Source organism: Sinocyclocheilus rhinocerous, unplaced genomic scaffold (assembly GCF_001515625.1).
Source record: "Sinocyclocheilus rhinocerous isolate Xijiao unplaced genomic scaffold, SAMN03320098_v1.1 scaffold1193, whole genome shotgun sequence".
In the NCBI taxonomy this organism is placed as follows: domain Eukaryota; kingdom Metazoa; phylum Chordata; class Actinopteri; order Cypriniformes; family Cyprinidae; genus Sinocyclocheilus; species Sinocyclocheilus rhinocerous.
Window position 1 is genome coordinate 905,774 of NW_015642181.1, and position 14,638 is coordinate 920,411.

A 14,638-nucleotide genomic window follows, 5' to 3' on the forward strand; every position below is an offset into this window, starting at 1 on the left:
CCTTACCATACAGGATTCCAGAAAAGTGGGCAAAGCATAACGTGAACACTTACCACTATGTGGATTTTAGAAAGTGCGTAAAGCTTAACGTGTGCACTTACCATAGTATGGATTTAAGAGTTCTCCAAGCATCTGTTCACAGATACCCGGAAGTACTGAGCCAAACGGGAGAGGCAAGCTCAAATACAACCCTCTAAGGCGAGGGGAGCACTGCCTGAGACAGCTTTACACAAGAAGGTTCTCGCAAATGCCACCTATACTTCCCGCTCGATGCTTCAGCAAGAGGGGATATCCTGGTGACTAGGAGACCCCTCAGGGCAACCTAGATACGGTATACCAGACAGGGCAGCCTGAAAGCATAAGCCCAGCCCGGACGTCCAGGAAATTATGCAGTGCCGTGCCGGGGGCCTGATGATCAGGAAGGCTCCCACAGAAGCCTGTGACCTGGCCGCATTAACCAGGAAGAATGAAGCCGAAACCAGGCTATCATACCTGCTGGACATCATATCGACGAGTGAAGCAAACACTGCAAGTCGAGCACCCCGTTTCTGAATCCAGCAGAGGGGGTGCTCACCGAGGACCTACCCTAGAAAAAGGACAGAAACACACAGGTCCCGGAAAACACTGCAAAGAAAGCTAGCAGATGGATTATACACACAACCACCAGCGCATTAAATACACATGCAGGGCAGGAGGATTGGGAAGGCTCAGCCTCAACTTCTTCGCCCTCCTCAGACATTTCCTGCTCTTCCTGGGCTGAACCCAGCAGAGCACTGGCCCCTGGATCAGACGATGTTAATGAAATAACATCATCCTCCAGTGGCTCACTCTCGTCCACAGCCGACGAGCGCGAGAGGGAAAGCCCCTCTTTAAACTCATCGGCCAGATCCACTTGCGATCCACACGAGCTCATTCTCCTTCGTGCCTCAGCAGCGGCGGGTCCTGAACCGCGGGAAGCAGATGGCTGCCCCTTTTTCCTCGAAAAGAGAGACAAACGTTCATTGAAAAACGCTCGCAGTGCACGCAGATTGCCCCCTCGAGGACATCGTGTGCGTGCTCTTCGCCCAAACAAACCGCATAGATCGTGTGTGTCATCGTGTGTCAAATAACAATGACACGGATGCGCACATCCTCCAAACGCTTTTCTAGTGCTCGCCATAATGAATGAATAGAGATCGCTCTTACCACGGAAATGCACGCTTCAAACAAAACAGTCAGTGAAGACGAAGAAGAGGATGATGTGTTCTCCCGGTGCCTATTTATACTGTAGTCGCACCGGTAGTGACGTCATGGCTGTCGCCGGCCAACGTGTTGTTGGTGTTTTTTCAATGTATGCTTCAGACACGGGTCACAACGAGGCGTTCCCCATAGCGACCCCTAGAGGATGCAGTGTCTCGTTCCCTTGAAAGGGAGCTATTATAACCTTGCTAGCAATGCTAAGGCCAAGGAAATGAAGGTCCCAGGCAATAAATGTACTGATCAAATGAACAACTTGCAATGTAAGTCACTTTGGATAATAATGTCAAAAAGCAAAACAAATAAGTCTAAAACAAAAGACTGTGAAAATGAACACTGGCGTCACATCATCAGATGTGCGCCCATGTAGGTAGGGTGAAAGATAAACAGTAAAACAGACAGCAAAGAGATGTGGTGAGATGTAGGGTTATATTCATATGTAGTGTGTGATGTAGCTGCCAGCATGCATTTTCATAATAAATCTCTTGTTCTCTTTGGGTGTTGTCTGTGGGAGGTGACCTCTGCTCTCAATCAGCTCTTAATTAGATTAGCTCTCGCACCTTCTGTTTCAGCCATATCACATGCAGTCGATTCATACACATCAATAAACGTGGGATTTTTTTTAATGCTTCTGTGCATCAATTACCCTGCTTCATAAGATGAGCTAGACTGTTATAAAAGATCAATTCAGTAGGCACCAATATTTGAACAGCTTTACAAGACTTGATTGACTTGTAAAACGTGGAGTTTTTCACTGTATTGGCTGGATGAGAATTATGGGGGTTGTTAATTGAATCGGTACACAGAGGTTGAGAAAGAAGCCCTGATCAAATACCCATGAGGTTTATGTATTCTGTGAATCACGGTTGAGTGCCTTGAAGACTGAAGGGAAATGTGTGTGTGTGTGACTTGAAACTGATTATCAGAGAGATGAAGTGTGTAATCATATTCAGTGCTTTCAATAAGATATCTGAACAATATTTCTCTTTGGTACAGTAGCAGGGTCCACAATTTTGTAAAAATTGGCTTTGATGAGGATATACAAATACTTGTTAGTTGTCCTGCAACCACAAAACTGCAGCATAATATGCTTTTATTATAATTCAGTCATTATATGACCATCACTTATGCACATCAGTTTGATTCAAAAACATTTACAAACAGTTCCAAGTTTTTTATTATTATTATTTCCCCACCATACAAAAAATATTTTAGATAGATAGATAGACAGATTTTTTTTTTAAACAAACTTTTCTAGTTTAACATGATCTCCTCACAGGCCGATTTACTCAATTTACTCAAACACGAGCTTTGCAAGTGTAGTGTCTGTGTGTTTGATCAAGTGTATCTGACCAATGTTTATGTGTGTTTTCAGCTTTATGATGGACATCCATGGCTATGTATAATAAATCATCATGTTCTTTAATGTGGCTGCTCGGGGCAGGCTTTCCTGTGGTTAGCAGGTTCGCGCTCTGGGTTCTGACAGCAGGTGGTGAAAAATGAGCCACACGGTCGACCTTGATCAGCATGGCTGATCACCATAAATCAGAGAAAACAGCCATTCAAGGCAGGCAGGAGGCATTGGTGGTTCTGTTATATTACATCTGCTTTGGAGAAGGAAGGGGAACGTGGCAGGCCTTCCCTAAGGATACACGTCTCAGATCAGGATATGAGAAGTGACATTGGTCCAATTCAAGAGGCATAGGATGTGATTTACACTGATTCAGTTATGCATGGGGTAGTGTTAATTTCGTTAACGAAGACCATGACGAAAAATGTTCGTTGACGAGCTTTTTTCCCATGACTAAGACGAGACGAAGACGAGACAACAATAAGGTCAATAAACGATAACTAAGACTATATCAACATGCAATTTCGTTGACGAAATAAGACGAGACTAAAATGTATTCAAAAAGATAAAAACTTTACCAAAACCCTATTTAACCATGCGCACGCGCTCGCTCCTCATTGCGGAAGCGCCGCCGCTGATGGTCTGAAAACACTGACAAAGACAAACAAGCTGGAGTTTAGCGATCTAAATGAAAGCGTCATTCAGCCGGTCTGTGTTCTGTCATGAGATCTCGACTGTATTGTTTGCGATCGTGATCGCTGAATAAATACACTCACTCAATCGCTGTTGTTTTAATAGAGAAATAGACTATTGCAATTATGGAATTAGTGGAAGTATTATGAATTTCACTGCTATAATATTTTTCGTTTGTTTTAGCTGTTTTCATAATGTAGACAGAGAGATTTCATAAGTCTTTGGTGTTGATTTATATAATAAAAAGCCTTTAATAAATCAGTACACTAGATGAGGTAAAATGCACCATGTATGTGTCCACATTCTATTGATTTGTGCTTACTGGAGAAAGTGCAATACCTGAAATGCAAAAGTAAATTTCTCAAATGACAACAATCATTACGATTATAATTTTGAGAAAAAAAATCATTTTTATCAGTTTAGCCATTATACAGAATGACGAAAATGTGACTAATATTGAATTGACTAAAAAACCTGACTAAAATGCTCATATATTTCATATATCATATATAAGTTTGTCTAAATATGATAACTAAAATGTACATTTGAGTAAGACTAAGACTAAATTAAAAATGGCTGCCAAAATTAATACTGCTGTACGGTTAATTAATAATAATCTTATTGCTAAAATGTCAGGTTTTCATTGACTAAAACTAGACTAAAATACTTTAGATTTTCGTGGACTAAAACTAGACTAAAATAGATTTTCTTGGACTAAAACTAGACTAAAATGTTGAGACTTTTAGTCGACTAAAACTTGACTAAAACTAAATAGGATAAGTTTGACTAATTATGATAAAAACTAACAAGGACATTTTAGCCCGGGACTAAGACTAAAATGAAAATAGCTGAAAAAATGAACACTAGCATGGGGTAATGCCTTAGTGAGGTCAGATGTTAAGATTCGCTTCATTTCAGTCTCTTCATTGGTGGTTATTTTACTTGAACATTTGATAAATGGAAAAAAAAAAAAGATCAGAATGTTTATTTAACGCAACACGAAATCAAAATGTCTTAAACATTTATACAATTTTCTTAAACATTTTCTTGTCTTATTTTGCTTAATTCATCAGTGCATGTTATTTCAAAGAAAAACCTCAGACAGCAATACAAATGAAACAATACTAATACTACTACTACTAATAATAACAATAAAAATAATAATAGAGATAATAATAGAAAGTTATTTTTAATTTAATTTAAGGAAATAATTGAACAAGCTCAGGTCTGTAATTTTTTTTTTAATATTTACTCATTTCAGTAGGCAATAACACACTGTAAAAAATAAGTGTAATTTTAACTGTAAAATTTTGTAAAAACGCTACGGAAAAAAACTGTTAATAGGTTAACAGTACGTTCCCGATTAACTAAATCCTAAATTAAATGTAACAATTAAATTAAATGTAAGACTTTATATCTGCTTCCAACTGTAGTAAATGAATGTCTGCTGTCCATCATTTTCCCTATGCAAAGCACTCATGATGCTGATGATAATGAGGAACCAGACCAGTGAAGCACAGCATGATGAGACCCAAAATGATGAGTTTAAAGCTTGTTTTCCAATGAGGATCAGTCTTTGCTCCGATGGAACAGATATATAAAATCAATGGAACAGATTCATGCATTCATTGACTCTGCATGTATATATGTAGAAAAAACAGCAGCATAGTGTTTTTGATGTAATTTTTACTGTTAAAATACTTAACAGTAATATATTTATATTTTACATGCACATATGTTTGCTGGATTTTTGAGGAATTTTTTTTTAGGAAAACTATTTTCATTACATCACTGCTAATGTTAGTGAAATAAAAAATAATTTAATCATTGGTTTAAGATACTTTTGAAGTTGATGCAGACTTAATAAAATAATGGTCATATTATTATAAATGTTAATGTAAATATAATTAACTATTTGAGTTAATAGTATTTAAATGACAGTTAACCAGATAATGGAATATATGCATTAAAAAGTTAATGGCAATAATAGCAAATAACAATAGATTTGAAGGCAGCTGATAACCAATATAATACAGATATATGTGATGAGACTTATACAATTATTTTAAATGCCATGTTTATAAAATTGATAACAATTAAATTAACTTTTATTTTACATATGTAGTTAATTTTGACCTCAATTGTCGATAGTAGATAACAACTTTCCATTGCTTTTGTTTAGTCATCCCTATTTATTACATGAAATTGTAAAAGCATTTATTAATAAAATGGACACGTAAACAACAACAGTGCACACAATTGTGTAGTAACATACACATAATGTGTCTATTAGCAATCGAGTTTTCTCACAAAAAGACCAGATCGAGCTAATTCCACCTACAGTGGACAGTCAGTTTGACATTAACTGCAACTAGTACATTCAGCTTTGAAATGTTGTCCTCTTATTGTCTTGATTTGTCATATTTCTAAGTTCTGCAAGGTGGAATTACATCATAAAGACATTAAAGTATTCAAAGGTTTTGTAAAAATAAGATCTGCATATTTGACAGAGGAAATCATTTTCTTGCTAGTTGCCTTTTTATTATGAGATAACAGTTAAAAATGACAAGAAACTATTAAGTATACAGAAGTCATACTATTGTACTAATGCAACCAAATGCAAATAGCGCATGGTATTTACATTGTACAAGACTACTATAGTTTTACCATGGTAAATGTTCAAAAAGGAATGGCAATGCTATAGGCTGAAGTTCAGTGAATTGAATGACACCAATCTCAGTTCTGCATGATGTGACACCAGGATCGATGGATCACCTTTACATTGAAAGCATTTTGAATAATTTATAGTTGCATTTCCTTTTATATGTGTCCTGAGCCAGAGGGCAGCTGAGGTTTAAGGTGGATTTACAGCACAGCACATTTCCATTCTTTTGCGGCTCACTCTGTTTCTCCAGCCCTAGCAGACACCTCTTGCAGCAAATTACCTGTACAAGAAGAATAAATCGATTTAAACAGGAGCAATTAAGCAGGAGCTGGAGTCGAAAGGAAAAGATGCGCTTGTTACATAATCACCAGATTTCATTCCCTGCTCAGCGTGAAGCGTCTTTTAGAACAGCACAGTCGGTAAGAGCACCAAGTATGTGCTGACGCTCACATGCATTCTATATGTCAGAATGTATTTGTGTAAGAAATCTCCTACTGAGGTGTTTTGAGGAAAAATGCTGGGTTCTGCAAAGTCAGCACAAACTTTGACAAGCGGTCATTTTTCCACAAAGGTGCTGTCAGTGAATGTCGAACATGGGTCCAACTGTGTTCATTTCAAGGGTCTGAGAATTGTTTGCAGATATTTTAGAACATAACTCATGGATGGTCCAGAAAAATTCATGCCAAACCAATAAAGTTGACTGCAAAGCACAAATTGTGTTATATAATTACAATTTAACAAAAATAAGAATTGTAATTATAAAAAAAAAAAAATTCTCCAAATGACTAGAGCCCCATTGACTCCCTCTACCAATTCATTGATGAAATTAACAGTTGGATGTGCCAGAACTTTCTTCAGTTAAACAAGGAGAAAACTGAAGTCATTGCATTTGGAAACAAAGATGAAGTTCTCAAGGTGAATGCATACCTTGACTCTAGGGGTCTAACAACTAAAAATAAAGTCAAGAATCTTGGTGTGATTCTGGAGACAGACCTTAGTTTCAGTAGTCATGGCAAAGCAGTAACTAAATCAGCATACTATCATCTAAAAAACATTGCAAGAATTAGATATTTTGTTTCCAGTCAAGACTTGGAGAAACATATTCATGCCTTTATCACCAGCAGGGTGGACTATTGTAATGGTCTCCTCACCGGCCTTCACAAGAAGACCATTAGACAGCTGCAGCTCATCCAGAACACTGCTGCCAGAATTCTGACTAGAACCAGAAAATCTGAGCATATTACACCAGTCCTCAGGTCCTTACACTGGCTTCCAGTTATATTTAGGATTGATACTAGTCTCCTCACCGGCCTTCCCAAGAAGACCATTAGACAGCTGCAGCTCATCCAGAACGCTGCTGCCAGGATTCTGACTAGAACCAGAAGATCTGAGCATATCACACCAGTCCTCAGGTCTTTACACTGGCTTCCAATTATATTTAGGATTGATTTTAAAGTACTTGTACTCACTTATAAATCACTCAATGGCATAGGACCTAAATACATTGCAGATATGCTCACTGAATATAAACCTAACAGACCACTCAGATCATTAGGATCAGTCAGTTAGAAATACCAAGGGTTCACACAAAACAAGGGGAGTCTGCTTTTAGTTATTATGCCGCCCGCAGTTGGAATCAGCTTCAGCTAAAACATTAGTCACATTCAAATCTAGACTCAAAACTCATCTGTTTAGCTGTGCATTCATTGAATGAGCACTGTGCGATGTCCGAACTGATTTGTTTAGCTGCACATTTATTGAATGAGCACTGTGCTACGTCCGAACTGATTGCACTGTATTTTATATATAATCATTTCCTTTTTGTACTGTTTTAAATTAATTTTAAATCAAATTTTAAAAGTTTTTAAATTCCTTGTTTTATTGTTGTGATTATTTTTTATGATTATTTTACTTCCTTTTATGTAAAGCACTTTGAATTACCATTGTGTATGAAATGTGCTATATAAATAAATTGCCTTGCCTATATGTAAAATAAGTCGACTGTTGCAGCCAGGGTTTAAAATTAACACTCGCCAAGCACCAAATTAAAGTAAAAATTAGCGTTGGCAAGTAGAAACAGTGTTAACTGCCAGTCGGTTGGTAACTTGTTATATAAACAAAATATAAATAGATAAAATAATTTATATGAATTTAATAATAATAATAATAATTTAATTTAATTATTATGAAACACATTATAGTTCAGTAGTATTATAGTGATATTTCTTTACTGATTTGTTTATTTTTTTCTAATTCGATTAAATAATAATAATAATAATAATAATAGCAATTTTTTTCCCAATTTGTTCTACCTGTTGATAGATATGATACCATCCAGCCTAAGGATATCAAGCATGTTTGATATTTTGAGGCAGTTTTAGAACATATACCCTATTGCTGTCAGTACAGGGCACACTGACCATGTCTACCCACCCAAGACCCACCAAGACTTTTTTCCACACTCAGAACAGAGCCAACTACTGCAGGCTCCTATACATACATGTTTGTTTTCATCTGTCATGCATATTTTGGCAATGAGGCAGATGTTTCTGTGTAAGTTTGTTGTATTTGGAATGACATGAATATCTGTGTGTGATCTTCAGTTGTTTTAGTATGATGCCCAGTTTTTTTCAGCAAGTACATGTCTGATGCCTATATAGTGAAAACCACTATAGTGTTTTAAATTCTGTTCATTTTTTTTTTATTTGTGTGTGTGTGTGTGTGTTGTATTCCAGCCTTTAGTTTCAGGAAGGAGAAAATTATAGCAATGATTCTATTTAAAAATGTACCACTTCATGTAATATTTGTGTTTTATGTTTTTTCGTGCTTACAGTTTTGAAGCATTAATCAAGTCTCTTGTGCAGTTCTTTTTGTGTGGTTCATGAGCTACAGCGGTTATTTGAGTTGTCGAGCTACAGTCTTGACACAATGCATAATTGAAGGATTAAGTACACATTTTGCAAAAATCGGGCTCCTACAATTTCAGGTTTAAAAAAAAACAGATTGTTTTAGTCTTGCTGTAATCAAACTTAAACTTTTAAAATGTAAAAATGTACTTTTAACTTTTTTAACTTTGCATACAAATATAAATACATATTTAATGAATATGCATATAAATACACTCACTGTAATTAAGACTTTCAATTAAGATTTATTAATACTTTTTTGTAATTAAGACTTTTAATTAAGTTTTTTTTCTGAAAAAGCAAATTTCAAGCATATACTCTTTTGGAAAAGAAGTTCACTTTATCATACTTTTAAAAAGAGTACTCACTGTAATTAAGACTTTCAATTAAGATTTATTAATACTTTTTTGTAATTAAGACTTTTAATTGTTTTTTTTCTGAAAAAGCAAATTTCAAGCATATACTCTTTTGGAAAAGAAGTTCACTTTATCATACTTTTAAAAAGAGAAATAATATACTTTAAAAGAATGCACTATATAAAAGAATACACATTCAGGAAACTGAATGTTTTTGAATACTTAATTGCATGTTAATTGCATGATTAAATGAAAGTGTATGATAGATTAAATGTAAATTAAAAGCAATTAGTTAAATTTTAGAGTGCTTTTGTGACCCACTTAAGTGCGACACTAGTTACATCTTTATATGTAATTTCATAATTACCTCTATTCAAATATGGTTAAAATGTCCTGCTGAATGTACTGAAAAGCATTTATAAACTAAAATATACTGTAATGCCATTATCCTTTAAACTTGAATCCATCTGTCCATCCATTTTGAAATAGAGAACCCATGTGCAGCTTTTTTTTTTTTATATAACAAGCAATGACCAAACAATACAGAATCCACAGGAACAAATTATGACTTAACTTGAACGTGAACATGACACTCATCAACAGCAGTTTACAATAACAAAGCTAGACAAGAGACAAAGGAAACATGAGGGCTGCATATACACAAGGACTAATGACTAACAAGATAAACCTGAAAGTAATCAAGACAATGAACCAATGACAAGACAGAACTGAGAACCACCTGACAAGACAACAAACCAATAGGTGCGTTCGACTTCATGCAGCACTGCGCAGATCGATCGCAATCTGACTTGAAGCAGTGCATGCCGGTTAGTAATTTTTCTCGTTGCCAGCCGTCTGTAGCCGTGCTTCAAGTCGAACGCACCTAATGAAAACATAACACATGATCCAATGGACACACATGAGAATATCACGAGGAGCACAATCAAATGACAAAACATGAGCTAGCGAAAGGGACTGAGTGGTGGATCAAATGAAGGACAGTTTGAAGTCTAGGATGAGCTTACAGGAGTCCTGGAGAATGAATGATGTGTGGAGAAGTGTGTTGTGTGATGGATAGAGTTTGAGAGATGAATGAGAGCAGAGGGGAAGAAGATGCTTGATGAGGTTCTGATCTGAAACGTACAGCCCAACATCAGGTCAGAGGTAGAGCGAGAAAGGAGGAATTTGTCAAGTCGACAAATGATTGTTCTGGCATCTTATCAGCTTGCTAGTCAATTTCAGGCATGGAAATACCAGAGTGAAGGGCACCTTTGTCCCCACAATCACCATAAAATGAGCAAATTTAACATTCAGAGCATAACAGCAACCATTAAAGGAAAAAAAAAAAACATGCTTTAAGCCATTATTATTCAGCATGCAGCACATTAAGTAACTTGTGTTTTATGTCCATCTCAGATTATTTATTTCATACTAATTCCATTTTTTTGTATCTACAGCAAAAAAATAAATAAAATAAAAAATGTGTTCCATGTGACCGCAGTCATCTGACCCATTAGAACTGCAGTACTTTCAGTGCCTTCCACTTTAGCTTTAATGTGATTGTGATGGTAACTGTGTCACCTCTTATCACCGATTAGTTATGCAAACAAGATAAAAAAGCCTTTGCGTACCACTCCCCTAATCCGCAATTAAAAGCGGCGATGGGGCTGTTTGCTCTTTTTGCGTTTTTTTCACTGAGGGCTGTGTGCTACATTCCAGACCTCTCAAAGAGCTTTTTGCTGATGTCCTTGCCAAAGTCATCGTCACATGTGGAAAACCAAAAATGAAAAGTTTTATGATTCCTTTTCAACTGTCAGCCCCCCGGTACAGCTAGAGAGCATTGAGGGGCACATTCATGACTAGATTATTGACAGAGAGCACGAGTGAAAGACAGTCAATGACTAATTTCTCTTTCACTTTTTATCCCACTAACTCTCATCATCTGATCCTCTCTCTTTAGGTAATGAGCTCCTCTATCGTACTCGTGAAGGTGATGTGGTCCGCTTTAACATGGAGACCAATGAGAGTACAATCCTGGTCACAAACAGGAAGTTTGTAAGTGTTTTACTCCAACTCTTTCTTCCCCCTAAAATTGTGAAGCCCTTCAAAGGAAAATTTGAAAATCAACCCAAAATGAAAATGTGCTGCAAATTTACTCTCAGGCCATCCAAGATGTAGATGAGTTTGTTCTTCATCGGAACAGATTTGGAGAAATTTACTTTTACATCACTTGCTCACCATTGGATCCTCTGCAGTGAATGGATGCCGTCAAAATGAGAATCCAAACAGCTGATAAAAACATCACAACACCAGTCCATCAGTTATCATCTTGTGAAGTAAAAAGCTGCACGTTTGTCATAAATAATCCATCAAGATGTTTTCAACTTCAAACCGTTGTTTCCAACTAAAATTTGAGTCCTCTATCCATAATAAAAGTTTGAAATTCTTAATAATGCATTTGATTATACAAACACACAGCTTTTCACTTCACAACTGTTAATTGATGGACTGGAGTCATGTGGATGACTTGTGGATTATTGTGATGTTTTTATCAGCTGTTTGGACTCTCATTTTGACGGCACCCATTCACTGCAGATGATCCATTGGTGAGCAAGTGATGTAATGCTAAATTTCTCCAAATCTGTTCCAATAAAGAAACAAACTTATCTACATCCTGCATGGCCTGAGGGTAAATTTTCCCAGAATTTTAATTTTGGGGTGAAATATTCCTATTTCAGATAGGACCTATTTTTTCCTATAGACATATGAAAATCAAAACTGTTTAATAACTGTTACTGCTGCTATTTCTGAACGATTCATATTTTAAAGTGATTCCAAAAACTATTAAGGCATTACCATTTAGTCATCATAATTTTGGGGCATTTCTTTTAAATCATCTGGTGTTTTGATGATTTTAAGTGAATGTATGAAGTCAGTTCTCCTCAAGTTCACACAGGTGTCCTAGCAGAGGAACCACAGGTGTAGAGAATCACATTAATCAACATGATCCACAATACATCCTGCATGGCCTGAGGGTAAATTTTCCCAGATTTTTAATTTCGGGGTGAAATATTCCTATGAAGACATATGAAAATCAAAACTGTTTAATAAATGTTACTGCTGCTATTTCTGAACGATTCATATTTTAAAGTGATTCCAAAAACTATTAAGGCATTACCATTTAGTCATCATAATTTTGGGGCATTTCTTTTAAATCATCTGGTGTTTTGATGATTTTAAGTGAATGTATGAAGTCAGTTCTCCTCAAGTTCACACAGGTGTCCTAGCAGAGGAACCACAGGTGTAGAGAATCACATTAATCAACATGATCCACAATATTTGACTAGAAAATGCCACACTTTTAAACAATCTTTAATCTTTTGTTTTATTATTTCTAACTTTATCTTGTGTAAGGATTTGTCTGAAAATGCATTTGTGCTTTATTCTTTAGAATAAATGACGCTTGTTTTGATACAGTGATCAGGCATAACATTATGACAATAACACTGAGTATCTTTTCATCACAACACTTGCTAATGGGTGGGATATATTAGGCAGCATGTTAAATTTTTTCCCTCAAAGTCGATGTGTTAGAAGCAGGAAAAATTGGCAAGCATAAGGATTTGAGCGAGTTTGACAAGGGCCAAATTGTGAGGGCTAGACGACTGGGTCAGAGCATCTCCAAAACTCTTGTGGGGTGTTCCCGGTCTGCAGTGGTCAGTATCTATCAAAAGTGGTTCAAGGAAGGAACAGTGGTGAACCGGTGACAGGGTCATTGATGCATGTGGGGAGCAAAGGCTGGCCGGTGTGTGGTCCAATCCAACAGACGAGCTAATGTAGCTCAAATTGCTCAAGAAGTTAATGCTGGTTCTGATGGAAAGGTGTCAGAATACACAGTGCATCACAGTTTGTTGCGTGTGGGGCTACATAGCTGCAAATCACTGCCGAAAGTGCCAACAGTGGGCACGTGAGCATCAGAACTGGACCACGGAGCAATGGAAGAAGGTGGCCTGGTCTGATGAATTACGTTTTCTTTTACGTCACGTGGATGGCCGGGTGTGTGTGCATCGCTTACCTGGGGAACAACAGGATGCACTATGGGGAAAAGGCAAGCCGGCGGAGGCAGTGTGATGCTTTGGGCAATGTACTGCTGGGAAACCTTGGATCCTGCCATCCATGTGGATGTTACTTTGACCCATACCACCTACCTAATAGGCTTGCTCTGATAGACGGTGCTGACGGTGATACCGGTGTTAAGCCGCAACACCAAAAGTTCTATGTTTTATATATAGGCTAAAGTGAGTTTGACGTGTATTTTTGTTGTTGCATTCAAGCAATTGACGCTGAACTGCCTAATTCAAAAGTGAAAGTAAAATGCGCACGGCGCTTTTAAGCTATTTAAAAGCGAAGGAACGCCAGGAAAAGAGGGAAAATTCAACTGAACTAAAAACGAACAATTGCTTTACACCGAATTGCCGCTATTTTAAAGTGAAAGTAAAATGGGCACACCGCTTTTACAAGCTATTTAAAAGCGAAGGAAAGCGAGGAAAAGAGGGAACGCCCCGCCCCCGCGGTGATACCGGTATTACCGGTGTTGTCACACGTCGATTAAGCGGTGGGAAAATTTCCTCACCGTCACAACCCTACTACCTAAGCATTGTTGTAGATCATGTACACCCTTTCATGGAAACGGTATTCCCAGGTGGCTGTGGCCTCTTGCAGCAGGATAACGCGCCCTGCCACAAAGCAAAAATGGTTCAGGAATGGTTTGAGGAGCACAACAACGAGTTTTCGGTGTTGACTTGTCCTCCAAATTCCCCAGATCTCAATCCAATTGAGCATTTGTGGGATGTGCTGAACAAAATAGTCAGATCCATGGAGGCCCCACCTCGCAACTTACAGGACTGCTAACATCTTGGTGCCAGATACCACATCACACCTTCAGGGGTCTACTGGAGTCCATGCCTCGACGGGTCAGGGCTGTTTTGGCAGCAAAAGGGGGACCAACACAATATTTGGAAGGTGGTCATAATGTTATACCTGATCGGTGTATGTTGTTTATACATTTTTAAGTTAATATATTTTCGGGGTCATCATATTTGACACACAATTCTTTATTTTCAAAATGTAACTCTTATGTAACTTTTGTCATAATCAAGGCCACACATGTGAGGAAAATAATATTAGACAGTATAATTTCATACATTTATTGTTTAAGGTGCAAGTAATTTTTCCCCGTTAGAGGCATTTTACAAATAAAGAAATGAATAGTAATTTTCCAAAATGTATTTAAAACAATGTACTCTGACATGAAAAAGCCATTCTTGTGAAAAGAAGTGCACTTAATAGTATTGAATGTGCACTTGTAGTGTGCTTCAAATCTTAAAAGTATATATATATATATATATATATATATATATATTGAAAGGAG

General features: G+C 37.1%; 1 protein-coding gene across 1 annotated transcript in view; it reads left to right on the plus strand.

Moving 5' to 3' along the window:
* The window catches only part of LOC107755713 (dipeptidyl aminopeptidase-like protein 6), a 187,809-nt gene that overhangs the window by 111,813 nt on the left and 61,358 nt on the right, over positions 1 to 14,638 (plus strand). The window contains exon 4 of the mRNA XM_016572597.1: positions 11,168 to 11,262. Coding sequence (XP_016428083.1) covers positions 11,168 to 11,262 — 95 coding nt within the window. The remainder of the gene's footprint in view (positions 1 to 11,167; positions 11,263 to 14,638) is intronic.